Genomic DNA, 16,734 nt, shown 5'->3' on the forward strand with positions numbered 1-16,734 from the left:
TTCTTTATTTGGATGTTCTACTACAGCTATATAAAAAATAATATTTTCTTTTTCACTATTCTTTTTACAATCAAATTGCCTGATTTTATCAAAGGCGATTCGTTTTTTTCTTTCCCACTTTTTTCGGGGCTTAGGTATGTTTTGAGTTTTTTTAAGGTTTGTCATTTTTTTCTTTCTCCTCCCCCTGTTTTCTCCTGAAGCACGCAGGCATTGGACACGCTATGGTAAACAAACTGCATTATATGGTAGATATCATTCTAATTGTCTTACACTTTGGTTTGCCCTGGGTTTTCCGTTACCTCTTTCTATTCTGTTTGCTTTACTGAAACTACAATCCTCCATCAATTCCAAGGTAGCTGGAAAAACTCCACCTTTCTGTTTTTATTTTAGCCCTCTCTCTGTATTTATATATGTTAACCGCTTTTTATTGCCATCCAGTTTCCCTTTCCTGTTAAGACTTAATGTTTTCATCCAATGAGGTCTGCTCAAAAGAAAAGATATAGGGAATTATATCAGTTTTTATTTTTTATTTTTTTGGTTGTTGTTTATTTTCTTTGTCTTTTCATTTGTTCTTCTTTTTAAACACTATCCGTATGAAGAAATAAAGAATCATTACGCAAGATATTTTCTCAATTTAGCATTCTGAAATTTTGATGAGAAACTATATTTTGTTAATCCCTATTCCCTTTTTTAAATTTATTTTGTATTTTTTTAAGAAGAACCCTTGAAGTGAACGTACACAGCAGACTTTTCAAGCAGCCTACTCTGGCCATTCCAGTGAAAGGAAGTAAAAATACATTTTTCACTTTCTGTTTTTTATATCATTTTTCTCCCAATATTTTAAAAAGTGTGAGAGAAATGCCACTAAAGACACTGTTTTGCTATGGTATTTCAGTTAGACTCGTTTGGCATGTTATTGAGTGCCCTGTAATCTAGGTTTGCCGTCTTATGGTTTATAGAGTCATGAAGATTATTTACAGCTCTTGATTTATCGGTCAAAGCCCTCACTGTAAAGAAGGCTTCAAATGAGGGCTTGATCCCATTAGTGGCCTTAGGCTGATTTATGATCAACCTGGGGCTGTTCTCAGTCTTGTACCTGAAGAGTCTTCCTCTCTTACACGACGATGTGCGCACGTAATAAAAGGTTTTCATGGACAGTTAGTTCCCTGAACACAGGTGCAGGGGTGATCAGACAGTTTTACACTGAATAACCAGCAAAGTGGGGAAAGTTTGGCAAAATAACTCGTAGACCTTTATATTTAAAAATACGTAAACAAAGACGGACTGACAAAAGCCTTACTGAGATCTTATTTTACTAACTCCTATTAGGCCTTAGTACATAACAGTAATGCTGCCATCAGGGTGTAGCTAGAGCCAGCCTTACTTGCTTTCACTGGACTTGCCCAATCAATGAAGGAAACTGTCTGCCCATCGATGCAGACATAAAGGGAAGTGACTGGGAAAATCTGTGTACGATCGACCCCTCATTAACACTAACACTAACTTATATTTCTTATACTTTACTGCCCTCACCCCTTGCATGAAAAGACTCCTATCCTCTTCGATCTTCTTTTTGTTGTTGTTGTTTTTTGATACAAAGATTGCATTGAGTATATATGTATATGTATATATCACGGCTAACGTATATACATACATATATCAGTTGTCCTACTAAAATCAATATGGCCATAAGACATGTTAGCCACATTCTCCTTATTGTTTTTATTTATTTTATTTTATTATACTTTGTTTTATTTCTTATATAATTTTAACTTCAAAATTAACTTACTAAAATGAATAATGACCTCACACGTTATCTTGCTAAAACAAAAAAAAGGGAAAAATAACGAGGGGAGACAGATTTTCATTTTCTGGTGAATAAAGAATTGATGCCCCAAGGAATAAATCTGGCCAATCCATCAAATCCCATGAGTTGGAAAAGAAAAGTGTCATGTGCAGAAAGCCACTGTATCTGGTAGTGACTCACTGAGTCTTGGCTCAAATTTGACAAAAGTGATAAAGCAATTTTCAACTCGCATCAGAAAAGCTGTAGTGAAATTGTAGCAGAGGCATAATGAGAACTGCAATCACGAGCAGATGTTTTTGTGTTTTTTCTGTGTCCAATATCATGAAGGACGTGGACAGTGGTGAAAAGCTATTTCCTGCTATCTTTGACCAGAATTTGAACATCTTCTCTCCCCTCTCAGTTTTTCCTATTCTTTAAAAAACCCTCTCATGTACGTGGATTCCATCTGTGATTGTTTACTCCGGTCCCATTTTCTCCAACTTCCACCTCCAAACTGAGTATCCAGTGGCTGTATTCCTGCACCATGTCTGCATGATTCTATTGGCTAGAAGTGTTCACATCAGCATTCTTATAGGGTGTAAATGCTGCTGTATCCCAGCACGTGTCAGTTTGTTGTACACGTGTGTTGATGCATTTTTTTATGTTGCCTTCTTGTCTAAAACCCCGAACACTAAAAGCTCTCTTGCTTTTCCTTTTCCCATTTGTCTGGTGTCGTGATGCCCTGCGATTAAATTCGCCCATTTTGCTGCATTTTGCCAGATGGTTTATTTTATACATTTCTTTTAATAGTTGACCTTTTTGTGTTGTGTCTCAATGAATTCTTCCTCCAAGCCCATCCTTCCGGTCATCTTTTTTATTTAAGTGCATGGCTTGTGTGTCACCCTGTTAGCTTGTATGGATTCATTTTGTTTCTTCTTAATCAAACAAACCCTTGTCACTTGAAACAACACATTCAGTCCAAATGTGGATCTGGTTTGAGCAATCAAATTGCAGAGGACTTTTAAAGAATCCTCACATACTTTTTTCACTATGACTAAATTGTTACTAATCTACTGTTTGGATAAAACCTTTGTTGTAACTGTACTAACAACCATTTTTGTGTCTGACTTCCCCTTACTTACAAAAATACTAACCGATTTTGTTCACCCTCCAACCCTTTTAACTCGTTTCGGCGCATAGTTTAAAACCCCTCTCTCTTGCGCAAATGGCACTCGCCCCAAGCTTCCCAACCCTCCCCCCATGCCTTTACTAACACAGGTTAGTTCGTCACCTCAGGGTTTACATGTCAAAACTCCACATTGAAGTTCAAAAATAGGGCTCTCTCCACTTGCGACCAGTTAGGACTTTTGACTCGCTGCCAGACACCTATGGAAACCCATCGCATGGGTGGGAATGCATTCGTTTCTGTGTAATATATTGTTTCAACTACTAAAGATAACACATTGTTCCTTTTTTTAAAAGACCTGTGACAGTAATCAGATGTTGTTCCAACAAGGGTAAGTGACACATTTCTATGTAAACATGTTCCCCTGCATGGATAAGTGTATTAAAGGAGTGATGGTACTGAAAGGAAAGAAATCTCTGACAAATGGGCCTTATGAAGATTGGATGGTCAAAATAATGGCTGTTGTTGAATTTTAGGTAGAACATGAAGCAATCGTGGGCGACTGATACAAAGCGAAAATTTATTTTTCTTATATGGAAACCGTACGACTTCCATGTGTACGTAACCAGTATCGTCTAGGCACGTTCTAATGTTCTTTTTCACTTTCATTTTTATTCTGTGGGTGAGTATTGAATCATTGTTTCTTATTTTCTTTAAATGTAAGTAGTTAATGTGAATTTCTGTGTATGCACATGGCAAAAGATTGGTGACTTGGCCCTATTCAATCACAAACTGATAGCAGACTGATTCCGTCTAATTGCCATGTTATGGTCATCTTGATCAAAGTCACTTTGTAGACAGCTGACCGTGGCTGCATTTCTGGTCCCCAGCTTTGAACCATTTCAAAGTCATCCAAGTTGGAAGTTTATTGGACATAGTGGCAATACTTTTGATTGTGCCACAGTTTCCAAATACTGTTTTCCCTTTTGTGACTGTAGCATAGAATTATGCTCAAAATGTCCATAGAAGCCACATCTGGTTTGGAATAGACTACATTTAAAGTCCAATTTAAAAAAAACAAAAAACAAAAACTAGTCTGTTGGTAGATGCTGATTTATCAGGAACAAGTAGACATGAGAGAGTGGCTGAAAGCAGAGGTTAATAGCTTAAAAGAATCAAGTTCAGCAGCATGCGAGTGGGTGAAATAGATTGCTTCTTATGATTTGAACCCTAGAGCTGTGCCAATCTCTTCATAGTGTATTCAGCTTTAAACATCTTCATTGTGTCTTTTATACCTGGGGCAATCAGTTCAGCAGAGTTTAGCAAGGTCTTCTTAGTTTTCTGTATGTACAGGGCTAAACAGGTATCTGGCGAGCAGCTGGGTAAAACCGAGAATCCAATAAAGGCTGCAGCTGGGGCTTGAGTTAAGTCTGTGTATTATGTGCTGTATGTGCTGCTTGTTGGAGGCACACGAGAAAGGCCGGAAGAATGACGTTCACACAATAAAGAACAGCGAAGAATGCTAGAAATGTGCGAATTAATCTGATGCAGTTTTATATTTGTCATCCTTCCTTCCTAGAATTTTCACATTAAGCTTTGTTTCAAGAAAGAAACTGTGATCACACAATTACACCAAATAATATTCAGGCCATATGCTGTGTGCACCCAGGATGCTATTTTTTCCCCAGGAGAAGAAATAACATTATGCTGCCAACAACAGCATAATTTTGAAATTGATGAGAACGTTGCATATAAAGACAAATTTTAATTGCACTATTGCAATTAAAAGTTGGTCAGTTACTTTGAATGCACAAGGAGCTGCTTGTCTAAAAAATAGACTGATCAATCCACAGAGTCTAGTTTACTTTTTTAAGTTGATCAGTACTTATGCTTATAAGTGTTGCACACTTTGTTTAGTCAAAAGTCCAAATTTACATTTTTTCATTCTAATTTGAATTCAAAAACAACTCTCAGAGAGAAAAAGCAACCAGAGACTGTTCATAGAATGGGAATATTTTACTTGGCGTTTATTCAAAGAAAAGTCTAAATACATTTATAGCACATTAATTAAAATGGGAACGCATGCGGCATATTTCAACTTGCAACCTCTGATACCATCAAGCCCTTCCTTCCTTCCTTCCTTCCTTCCTGTGTGGCCAGTGATGCAAGGGCTTGCAATTTTGTCAAAGGAATGAGTGTGTATCCTGGTTGAAACACTAACTCTTATGAATTATAACAAAGTTACCTCAAAGAAAACGGTTTTTTTTTTCAGACAACCTTTAATGTGCTTATTTTAGTATTTCGACACATTGTCTACACGGGGCTTTTAATGCTGTATAAGTTAAACCTATGATCAAACAATAAATCACTAATATAACAGGATTGCTTCAGACAGTTTATTGAATAAATCACATGTGTTTAAAGCTTTTAACATATTAAGGAGTACAATCTGGGATGAAAGTGAGGGGAAGAGAAAGAACTTACACATTGCTGGGAACTCTATAGGTGTCTGGCAGCTAGTCACTGATGTTTTCCCACTATCCGAGTAAGTGCGCTGATTCACTGAGATGTGCCATCAACAATCCCAATATTATCCCAAAACTTCCATGGGCCTAGCTTAGCCATAGCCAATATTGGTGTTTTTCAGCACGTTTGCCAACCCCTTTATTTTAAAAGGTTTATGGGATATTTCTCTACCCTATGACATTTCCAATCTAATTTTTTGAAGAAACGGTAATACCATGGCTATATAGTTCAACCACAGTAGTAGGAACATGTTTGACATTGCCTATAGTAACAATTCCCCTCCCACCCATTTCTTCTCTATAGCCAGTAAGGTCTCGCTTGTCACTTTGGGCAAATGAAGTGTTCCTGTTGAAATCCCTATCCAAGATCTCCAAAGATGACCCCAACATACCAGCACTGTGAACTGCAGATTCATCATGCCAGATACATCTGGCCAATGTGATTCATCTTTCTCACCAAGTAGCAACAGCAGACATAAAAATGAGTTGCCCTCTTACAAAGGGAAGTACGGGAAAAAAAAGAAAAATGTCAAGGAAAACAGAAGATAAGAACTCAGCTGGGGAGATAAAAACTTTGGAGTGCAGTTGCTAAGGTTTCTTTTTGGTTACAGTTGCCACAGCTATAGTTGTGGACCTGTATCTTAAAATAAATTTAGGCATAGTTGATGTTTTCATAGAGGATAACTGATGTTTTTGCTAACTGAATTCACTACTTTTGAATATATTTTAAAGGACATGCTAAAGGAAAGCACCATTTCTAGATCTTACTTGACAATTAACTGACCCAAATGTAAAGCTGGACCTTGATGAAATGATGAAATGTAGTGCTACCGGCACTTTGAAGTATGCAAAGGTAATGAAAGCCAGATGGTTGTGCGTGTGGCTCCCAGCAGTGCTGCATTTGTACGTTTATGCAGAATAACAGATGTTGAATCAGAGACTGGAGTGCTTCGCTTTCGCCCAGGCCAGCTCTTTTAGGATAATTAGACCACAAATTGGTCACTAACTGCAAAAGTCTCTCCCGAATCAAACATCAGGATCTGGCAGGGTGTTTGTATATGATCATCGCTGTCGTACCAATACTAAATCCAGTCGTGATGAAATACAATTAAGTAAATGATAGATTTGAGTATTTTTCATAAACAACTACAATTTGCTTCATTGTAATAAGTATAATGTAAAAATACAAGGGTTTTTGTGATGACTCCTTGAAAACTTGTGGAGGAGAGATGCTTTCACGTTTCAGACTAGTATATATATATATATATATATATATATATATATATATATATATGATTTCTTCTTTTCATTTACTCTTCAGGTATTATTTGTAAAGATGGGATAAGGTCAGGTGTAACATGAAAAGAGCTTTCTCACCTCATGTTTTAAGGACTAGTCTTACACTGTAGGAGTGGTTCCCACACATGCTGTTGTATTTCTTTTAATGATGTTCTATTAATAGCAAAACAGTAGAAGAGGGAATCAGTATTAAAAAAAACTTTAAAATGATTTGAGTATAATAGATCTCATTAAAAAAATACAAAACTTAGTAGATCCCCGGAGATGTCAAAAAAATGGGAGGCATCATTTCTACACTTCGGTTTGCACATTATCTCACACCATTAGCTTGCAGCCGTGTGTTTGATTCTGGGTTCCACCTGGTGCTTCTGTCACCAATCAAAATTCAGCAAAGAATGTATGGCCTTGTACAAAATATGAAACTGGAGGCAATTAAATATTAAAAAGGGAAGTCATTTTTACTGGTAGCTCTGTGAATGAAGTGTTACAACGTAGCTATGCCAATCTCAGGGAAAGCCCAGTTGGCATTTTAAACATGGTGCTTGTTTAAAGGTCAAGTTCTTGTACTTATGTAACTTTAAATTCATAGTGTGTGGTTTAGATAGCTGTTTTTAGTGTTCATGACTGAAATGTTAATTCTTGAGGCTGTAGATTATGGCCTTTGCACTGAGTTTGCTAAACCAGGTTAGTTATTCTACCACTGGTAGTGATGAGACATTTGGCACACTGTCGTTCCATTGGTTTACCTTTAGCAACTGCACTCTAAAGTGAAAGCCCTCAGTCTGACCAACACCAAAAAACCACCAACTGAGCGATACAATTTAAGGTACAACCCAATCAAGCGTCTGTGTTTAATCCAATTTCTTCCTTGTTTTTCCTCCCATTTCTCTTAATTTCCCTCCTTTCTTATTATTTTCTTTTTTCTGTCTATTCCTGCTCTATATTTCTATTTCTATCTGTTCCTTTCTGTCTCTTTTGGGACATGCTTTTGCCAGGTGACCATCTCAGTTGATGGTATTTTGACCACCACTGGTTACACCCAGGAAGATTACACTATGTTGGGCTCTGATGACTTCTTCTACATTGGAGGTAGTCCAAACACTGCAGACCTGCCTGGATCTCCAGTCAGCAACAACTTCATGGGCTGCCTGAAAGACGTAAGTGTAAAGTGCTTAATATTTAAACTCTTATGAACAAACCAACTGAAATTTGCATTTTTCTTTGACGAAGTAGGGTACGAGGTTGGTACGAGGTAGGTGAGTTTCCTTGAGGCTGTTTCACCTCTCACCCAAAAAGTTTCTTCAGTTCTAAGAGCAACTGGTGGAGAGTCCCAGATTAGGTAGAGGATCTTTATGTGGTCCGTGACCCTCTTGGGGACATTCCCATAAAATCTGTGACTCTCCACCAATTGCTCTTAGAAATGAAGAAGCTTCTCGGATGAGAGGTGAAACGTCTTCAAGGAAAGTCCAGATGCTTTTCTTTCCAAGGTCTTCTTTGGGTGTTGGCTACCTTTTGTTCCACTGTCAAGATTATGTGTGACGTCTTGACAGAATAATGTTGAGTTCTGGTGACTAGGAAGGCCAGTCCATTGTGTAATCATTGCTAAATTTCGACAATGATCAATGGTCAAAGGGCTGTACTCTATGTATCAGGTACTTTCCAGATAGTATTGCTTGGCAAACAGTACTTTGCTGTGAGATATCTCCCACACCACTGACTGAAATGTATAATGTAAAAATAAACCATGACAGAACCACCATCTGTTTTGCAGATGGCTGCAGAGATCTGTTGTACACTTTTGTACATCCTTCTTCACTTCCGTTGTGCATATTCATAGTGATTTGAACCAAAATTTAAAATGACCTGTTGCTAATAATTTTCAGGCCAGTTCATCTGTACTTGAGCATTTTCTCCTTGTCTCCCTTCCTTCAGAACAGGTTGGTCACGCTTTCCGTAGGACCATTTCTGATGAAGCTTTGGACATGACGTTCAGACACTGTTCGTCTGCTATTGATAGTTTTTTAAACTTGCCAGTTCTTCTTTTGTCTTGTATTTCTCCAGTTTGATTAGGTAAAATGACTGGACTGAAAATAGTAGCCAATGTCCAAAGAAAAACTGTGAAAAACCTTCAAAAAGCCTGAAGAACTATTTTTCAAGTCTTACAAAGTCTGGCTCCTCGGAAGCAAAATGTAATGAAATGAGTGGTGGCTCACAAACCACAGTATGGAATTAGAAGCATTTTTTATTGTTTTAGACAAAGCGAGAACAAATGACACAGTTTGCTGCATGGTATCATCACACATATTTACAGAAGCACATTTGTGTTGACTGACACTTTCTTTGGAGAATCATCCGTCTGGGCAGTTATAACTCCCATATGTGAGAGTAGGAGGTGTCAGACATACAGCTTCCTGAATCCCTTTGAAGCCTCTCTCTTTCTAACCACACCGCAGAACACACAGACAGATCACAATTTGTAGCACGTCCACTCATATTTGTGGATGGCTATATAGAGGACAGTTGCCTTTTAAAATTTTTTATTTCAACTCAACTTTGATAAAAATTACTTTTATTTTCACCAAGGTCTTAATTCATGGCTGAACAAGCTGTCAAGAGAACCAATCACAGCTCAAAGTGCTATGCCCTTGTAAATGTAATGACTTGTATAGAGGCAACGCAACATGGTGCCATCGCATTCCCTCATAAAACCATGCTGATTGAATAAGTAATTACTTTTGCCATCGCTTTTAATGGATTGCACAGTAATCACCCTATCTCTAACTTAATTATCCCTGTAGAATTACACTTTCATTATCTGGGTTGCTATCAGAAGAATCCCTTGCGGGTCTTAAACTTCCCTAGGCATTTAACAGTCCTCTGTCTCATCAAGACAAGGCTGGATTTACAGTCAGTGTACACACAAAGCACAAGAAAGGCAAATTGTCTAAATGTTTAAAAAAGATAGTGGTAAGAGCTAGTAGTAACAAAAGAAATTGATATTAAGGAGCCAGTGTGACCAAACTTTTAGAAATGAAAAGTAAGAGCAGATGTTTTAAGACTTGATCATTTAATTTGTGTAATCTCCTGTTTAAAGCTAAGGGAGAGAAGGTGTGACAGCAACAAAAAAAGTATTTCTGTTTGACTGGACTGCACAATGAAAACAACGTAAGGGGGGTAATTTAATGATAACTAGAAGGTTTTTGACAGAGATGAGATACAAAGAGATGATGAGATGATTGTACAAAGAAAAGGGAGCAAGTTCCAGACAGGTGGGAAGTGGTGTAGCCATCAGATATTGGTATTCATGTTCACCTTTGTTTTTTAAAGTAATATGTTTGTGTTTGGTTAAGCACAGCAAGAAAATAACTTTCCTTCTTTCGTGAACTCTTTGGATATTTGGATATCTGACTCCACAGTACACTTGCTATGTTTGCATCTGGGGGCTTGTGTTAGTTTTTTATGTATTTACTTTTGGACTTCTTGCCTGTAGCCCCAAGCTACATTGAATCTCCAGTGTAAAACTGGAGATAGAATGAAACTTTCCCCAGTGAGAGAAAGAAAAGCAAATCATTTAAGTGTAGTTTGCTCTACTCTTAGAATTATGACTTAAAGTAATACATTTCAGACTCAATAGCTGAACATCTGTTTGGTGACAGGCCAGAAAGATACATGACCCAGACGTGAACTTACCAGAAGCTTAAGCTTAGGCTACGTCCACACGTACTATTTTTGAAAACGGAGATTTTCCGTTTTCGTTTTAAAAAAATAATCCCGTCCACACGTAAACGCAGAAATGAAGGAAAACGCTGCTAGGAACATGCCAAAGCAACAGGTGGCGATATATTCCTAACCGTGTAGAAATGTTGGCCAATCAGAAGTCTAGAAGCCTCGGTGGGAAATGGTAAACAAAGCTGGGGCATAGAAGCAGAACCGAGTCGTATGTGTGGAGGGACAGTAACTGTGTGTATATGTAAGCATTTAAACACTGCAGGGAGTACAATTAACAGTAACAGTATTGTAGAAATTCATTTCACCGAAACAATAACGTGGCGCACAGTGTGACGTCAAAAAAGGCGCACACCTTTGACGCTGCGTTTTCTGCGTTTTCTCTGTTTTTCTTGTCCACACGTAAATGCAAAAACAGAGTTTTCGAAATTATCCACCGTGGCAGGCGTTTTTAGAAATCTCCGTTTTCAGTGACCGAAAACGACGTTTACGTGTGGACGAAAGGTGCAAACGCATAGAAAAATCTGCGTTTTCAAAAATACCCGGGTACGTGTGGACGTAACCTTAGGTTGTTTTTCTAGCAGCCTTACGGTTTGTAATTTCCAGCTGAGGTCAAGATTTCAAGACTAAACTGAGCCAGAAAAGTAACCACACCTAGAAAGCTATTGAGAAAAGCTGCAATAAGAGCAGCTGAGAGCACCAGGTAAAGCTGTAGCAGCTAAAGAAAAAGAAAGTGAGTGGTTGGGGGTTAGGCAGTGCTTGTTCTGTGGCACATCTCGGATTATCAGTCGTGTTATGTTCCAGGGCAAGGCTTTCCCGCTGCCACCGTGGTCAAATGCCTTTGATACGCTCGGCCAGCACCCTCCAGGCAGTAGAAATCCAAAGGAACAGCGCAGCAGAAGAAGAGTAAAAAGGCATCAAAAGAGACACTGAAGCCCTGTGAAGTTTTTATTTGCTCTCTGTGTATGTGCGCCTCCATGTGTTCAAAGTCACCCACATGCTATGATCATACACAGGGTGATGTGTGTTTCCTTAGGCTCCTAATCAGAGAGGTGGGGTGTGAAATCAGGTCTCTCTGCTCCTCAGCCCCCAAGTCTTGTTTCCACAGATTCCTCTCTTCTCTTCTGTATATGTCACCATCTGTCTCCCCACTGCAACCTCCACCACCCTGTGTCTCTCGCAGACAGTGACCTTGCTATCGCTCGTTTCACACCACCCTCTCCTCATGTGCTCATCTTTGTCACTCTTCCTGCCTCTCTCATAGTTTCTCTCCATCTCTTTCTTTCTGCCTCCCATCTTCCCTTTCTCAGGGGCAGCTTTGTGTAATTAAGTGTAGCACTGTAGCTCCGTTGGTACACCAATGGCTTTGCCATCCTGATGGCCAAATTAAAAATTGATTTCTTCGACTGATTCCATGTGCTGGATGAATGCGCTTGCTCTCCTCCTTGCCCTCACTTTCTTTTACGCTCTCTCTTCCTGTCCTCCCAACTTCATATTGATGCTTCATGTCTTCACCTGTAGCTTCCTCTTAGCTTCACCTTTGTTCCACAAAAGAATCTTTTAAAGTCACCCGTCACCCTAACTCATGTCCTGCCTGCCACAAGTCAATATTCACTGGCACTTTTCAGTTTTTTTTGTTTCTTTATTTAGGCAGAAGCCATTAGTGTAACGTCTGGTACTTCAGAATGCTTCATAAACTAATAAACAGTGAAAGAGACGAAAGTTTATAAATACATAAAGTCTTTAAGGTACCATTTAATTGATATCGGTACAGAAGTGATTAGTGGATGGTGTATCAACCAACATATTCAAACCGTGCGGTGTATAGTTTCATCAAATATCCACAACACCAAGTATCTGAAGAAAGTAACAAATATTTGTTCTCCAGACCTGCAGGGTTTTGAATTTGAAGAGTTTCTCAATAACAAAACAAATCAATGGAGGGACCCCTGTGGGAGGCTTTGGCCCTGCATTAGCTGCACTGCTAGAATAAGAAAGAACAAATCACTGCCACACAAGTCAGTGAATTTTAAAGTCTGACGTGATGATCAAAAATAAAGGGGAACAGTTTTAATTTGTGTAAGAACAATGCATTTTTTTAAACTTTTGATAGCAGTGAGTTTTCAGTAAGTAGTGAGCGAAAGACAGATGGTAGGAATAAGGATGCAACGTGAGCACAAGCAGTTGTAAAGACACCTGACCCTGTCTGACTGCAGACTCTATAAGGCAGGGGTGTCAAACTCAATTGCACAGGGGGCCAAACCTCAAAGCACACTTTAGGTCACGGGCCAAACAAGATAAACATTTATTGAACACACTAAAACAATGTTTTTTAAACATAAATGTGAATACGGACAGGAATATAATTCCAGAATAAATAAACTTAAAAAAATAAACTTTAACTTTAAATATTTTTCTCTCCATAAAAATATATCCTGTCAAAATTTTGCAAGTCAGAAATATGAACATGCTGTCAAATACCCCAGAGAAAATAAAATAAAACATACACAAGGTTCGATCTGGAGCTGGGGCATTGCTTCAGGAATGGAACTAATAAACTGTGCGGGCCATTCAGTGTCGTACTTTCCCTTGAGTGTCCCATTAGAATGCAGCTCCATCTGAATCTGCACAGGTGCAGTTTCCACGTCAACTGTAAATGGGTTGTGAAGCAGCTCAAAATTCTCATTTTGTGGCTCAAAGTCACCAAAGCGCCGTGCGAACTCAGTGCGCTCAGTTTATCAGCAAAGTGCGCATCTGGGAACACTGTTGCGCTGACTTGGTTCAACATTACTTGGCAACAGGGAAAGTGAGGCAAGTTGCACTGAACATTTGTGACAGCTTAACTTGAAATGCCTTCACCGCATCATACATGCCATGTCCATGAACTGACAGATTTCCTTGCTGAGCTCAAAAACCCTATTGAGAATTTTTCCCCAACTCAGCCAACGGACCTCTGAGTGATGGCACGTCGGCAAACTCTGAATCTATTTCCCACATAAAAGACTGAAATTGACGGTGATTTAAACCTTTAGTTCGGATAAAATTTACGGTTTGCGTCACGGTGATCATTACATGCTCCATTTTTAGGACTTTACCACACGGCGTTTCCTGGTGTATGATGCAGCATGCTGTTGACTCACTGGTACAGTTCTCCTGCATCTTTACTCACATCCTGCCGACTAGTCCACTTTTTTCACCGCACAACACCAGCGCTCCATCTGTTGTAAGTCCAACAAGTTTGTCCCAGGGCAGTTTCATGTCGGTTACACTTTGACATACGTTTCTGCTCAGGCTCTCATTTGCCAAAATCTGCGTTTTGTCTGGACACAAGACGTTGCACACCTTCATCATGCAGTTCTTCAGAAACTCTCCCTCGGTAAATGGCCGGGCTGATTTGGCTGTCTCCTCTGCTACAATAAAACTTGCTTTCACAACAGCTTCACTTTGTGATTTTGCTCTGGAGAAAAAAGTCTGCTGAAATGTTAGATTCTTCTTTAGCTCTTCTACTTTCTGTAGTTTCTGCTCGACATTTAGGTTTTTCAGCCTATTTGTCGCCTTAAATTAAATTCCTTAATTACAGCCACATTAGCTCCACTAATAAGACACACGGGTTTACCGGCAATGTTTGTAAACATATATTCAGTCTCCCACCGGTGCTGAAAGGCTCTTTTTTCAGAATCAACTTTTCTCTTCGCCATTGTGAGGGGCTAGCTTCGCAATAACAGAAGTTTGACTTGATTGACGTGGGGATGTTCCCAGCTAGCCTAGCGTTCGTCAAGGAGGCTGCAGTGCTGCATTTTGGGATCTGTAGTTTGTGTGTTATTAGCGCCTCATATCGCCGGGCCATGCATAACAATAATAATAAATCTATATAAAATGATCTCGCGGGCCGGATATAAATGTCCGCCGTGCCAGATGTGGCCCGCAGGCCTTGGGTTTGACACATGTGCTATAAGGCATTGGCTTAACTGTGAGTGATGGTATGCTTTACACGCTTTAGTGCTCCCATGTAGCCCTCTGTCCTTCTGTTACCCTCTCATTTGTCTTTCGCCACCATCTTCTCCTGTTTTCCATACTGCTTAACACCACTCTCTTCTACCGTCTTTAGCATTTTACGACATTGTGTTCCCTCTAGCTAATCTACCCCTTTACCAAAGACTGAGTTGTAGACATAACTGGCTGAAAAGATGGCTTATCTCTCAATTAATAGATAATTTCACCAAAACTAACAAGGAGTGTTTCCAACAAATGAAAATAAAATTGATTTTCACACAGGTGCTAGTATGATAAGGACGAGTTTACAGAGCATCTGAACCTAGTCAGGCATGCTAAACATGTTTGCCATTCAGTACCAGCCACCTGAACTGGCAGTTCAAAACAATTCTGCTTTTGCTGAATCACTACTGTAAGTAGTAGCTGATCTGCCACCAAGATAAATGCCTACATTCATCGTTGTTCTAACTAGTAACACCCAACCTAACCCTACAAAGGTTTTGATGTCATGTACACGTTGAAAGCTTGCAGTAATTTGTGGTTATGCTTGTAGTGTCCTGCCTCTGCCTAGCCAGGTTATTTGTTGGCTCCAAACAAATGGATACATTTGTATACTTTTTAAAAGCACATCATTAGTGACTGTTACCCTCTTTGCCATATAAAATTGGAAATATATTTTATGGCATCAGTGCTATGTTCAAGGAATCATATTCAAAAATTTTGACTAAAATTCCAGGAAACAAGAAAGGAGAAAACCACAAATATAGTAGAAATCTGGCCACCCTTACTGTTGTTATTGACTCCGAAAACCTATAAAAAGAACCCTCTAAGGGACACACTAAATTCTATGTAAGTTTGAGCACATAATAGTCTATCTGGATCAAGTAGCTGTAAAGTTAATACTCAAGAAAAAGTGATGAAAATTACCTGAAAATTACCCTTCAACACTCTGAGTGTTTAAAATATATGTTCATCTTTAAAGTAGCCAGTCAACAGTGTTGCAGACCTGTCTGTTATTGAAAATCAGTCATTGGAGTCTCTAAGCTGAAAGTCATCAGCTACAAGATGTTTATGGCTGGATTTCTTGCCTCATCTTGTCTTTTCAAACATGTTGTGTGATTCTTTATAACAAGCACAGCACTTGGTTTGTCAAGAGGTTTGGCAGGAATGATGCAAACAAAGGACTCACGGACACAAAAATAAACTAAAAAACAACCTTTTATTTGGTGGAACACCAAAGTCAATAAACAAAGAAAAAAATAGCCACACTTCACACTCACTGACAGGAACACAGAACTGTAGATTAACACACACTCAAACAAAAGGAAAATGGGGCTATATATACATACACAAATGCACTGAGGGCTAATCAGGGAATTAGACACAGCTGTGGAACAAGGCCCAGGTGAAACTAATTAGGATAACGACACAAGGGAAATAAAGCTACATGCAAAACATAGGCGACAAATGACTACAAAATAAAACAGGAAATGAGTAAACAGGCAAAGTCAAACAACAATTGAATGATCAAGACAAAGGAAATTCTTCAAGCAGTCTCTGCAATGATGGTAATGACAGTTTTTCCTTTTTTGGATACAGAGCTGAACGCAAAACCAAGAGAAAACCTGTAAATAAATCAAAAAAAATAAAGCTTTTATTTTTTATGCTGCTTTTCCTCTCTTGCACCTATCTCTCTCTTTTTCTAACACCTTAAGCAATAGGAGTTTACGCCTTATTTGCTGCCAATTTTAGTATTATCATACCTAATTACCAGTACTAATCTGTGCTAATGGTGACATTATGAGGTGTACAGTACATGTGGCAGCGTGGTTAATGTTGAAGATAACCAAAGGAGGCTTAAGTTTAAGAATAACCCAGCATATCTGTGTTCTTGTTGAGCATTCAGTGCCGGTGTGTAGGTGTAGCATTTGACAGAAAGGAAGAGTGAGTGGATGAGATAGTGTGCCCGTGTGCAAGAAAAAAAATAGGTTAGATTGGAGGGCGTTTGAAAGAGATACCATGAAAGACAATGAGGAATGACAGCAGCGGTCTGGACAAATTAGGCAGCCAAAAAAATCATGAACCACATCACAGAAGGCAAATTATACACACAAGCAAATGCAAAAACAGGCCAATGCAAATCAAAACCAAAATGTGACACAATACACACAAAATAATTCAGCAATAATAATTCTGCTCAGTAAGTTAGAAGCTTGGGTAAAAATTCTGTGAAAAACAAGAAATGAAATACAATATTCTGTACATCATATTAGTTAGGT

At 38.8% G+C, this 16,734-nt stretch overlaps 1 protein-coding gene across 6 annotated transcripts in view; it reads left to right on the forward strand.

Moving 5' to 3' along the window:
* Positions 1-16,734, forward strand: part of nrxn2b (neurexin 2b) — a 719,066-nt gene that overhangs the window by 342,516 nt on the left and 359,816 nt on the right. For 5 of the 6 annotated variants that reach the window (XM_086285249.1, XM_086285255.1, XM_086285254.1 and 2 more), the window contains 2 exons: positions 201-224; positions 7,732-7,893. In XM_086285249.1, the coding sequence (XP_086141375.1) occupies positions 201-224; positions 7,732-7,893 (186 nt within the window). The remainder of the gene's footprint in view (positions 1-200; positions 225-7,731; positions 7,894-16,734) is intronic. The other variant, XM_086285250.1, reaches the window with a different exon arrangement.

The sequence above is a fragment of the Aulonocara sp. 'chitande type north' Nkhata Bay genome, linkage group LG3 (assembly GCF_057382095.1).
Source record: "Aulonocara sp. 'chitande type north' Nkhata Bay isolate Kocher_YH1m ecotype deep benthic linkage group LG3, A_spYH_male_GT1.1, whole genome shotgun sequence".
NCBI lineage: Eukaryota > Metazoa > Chordata > Actinopteri > Cichliformes > Cichlidae > Aulonocara > Aulonocara sp. 'chitande type north' Nkhata Bay.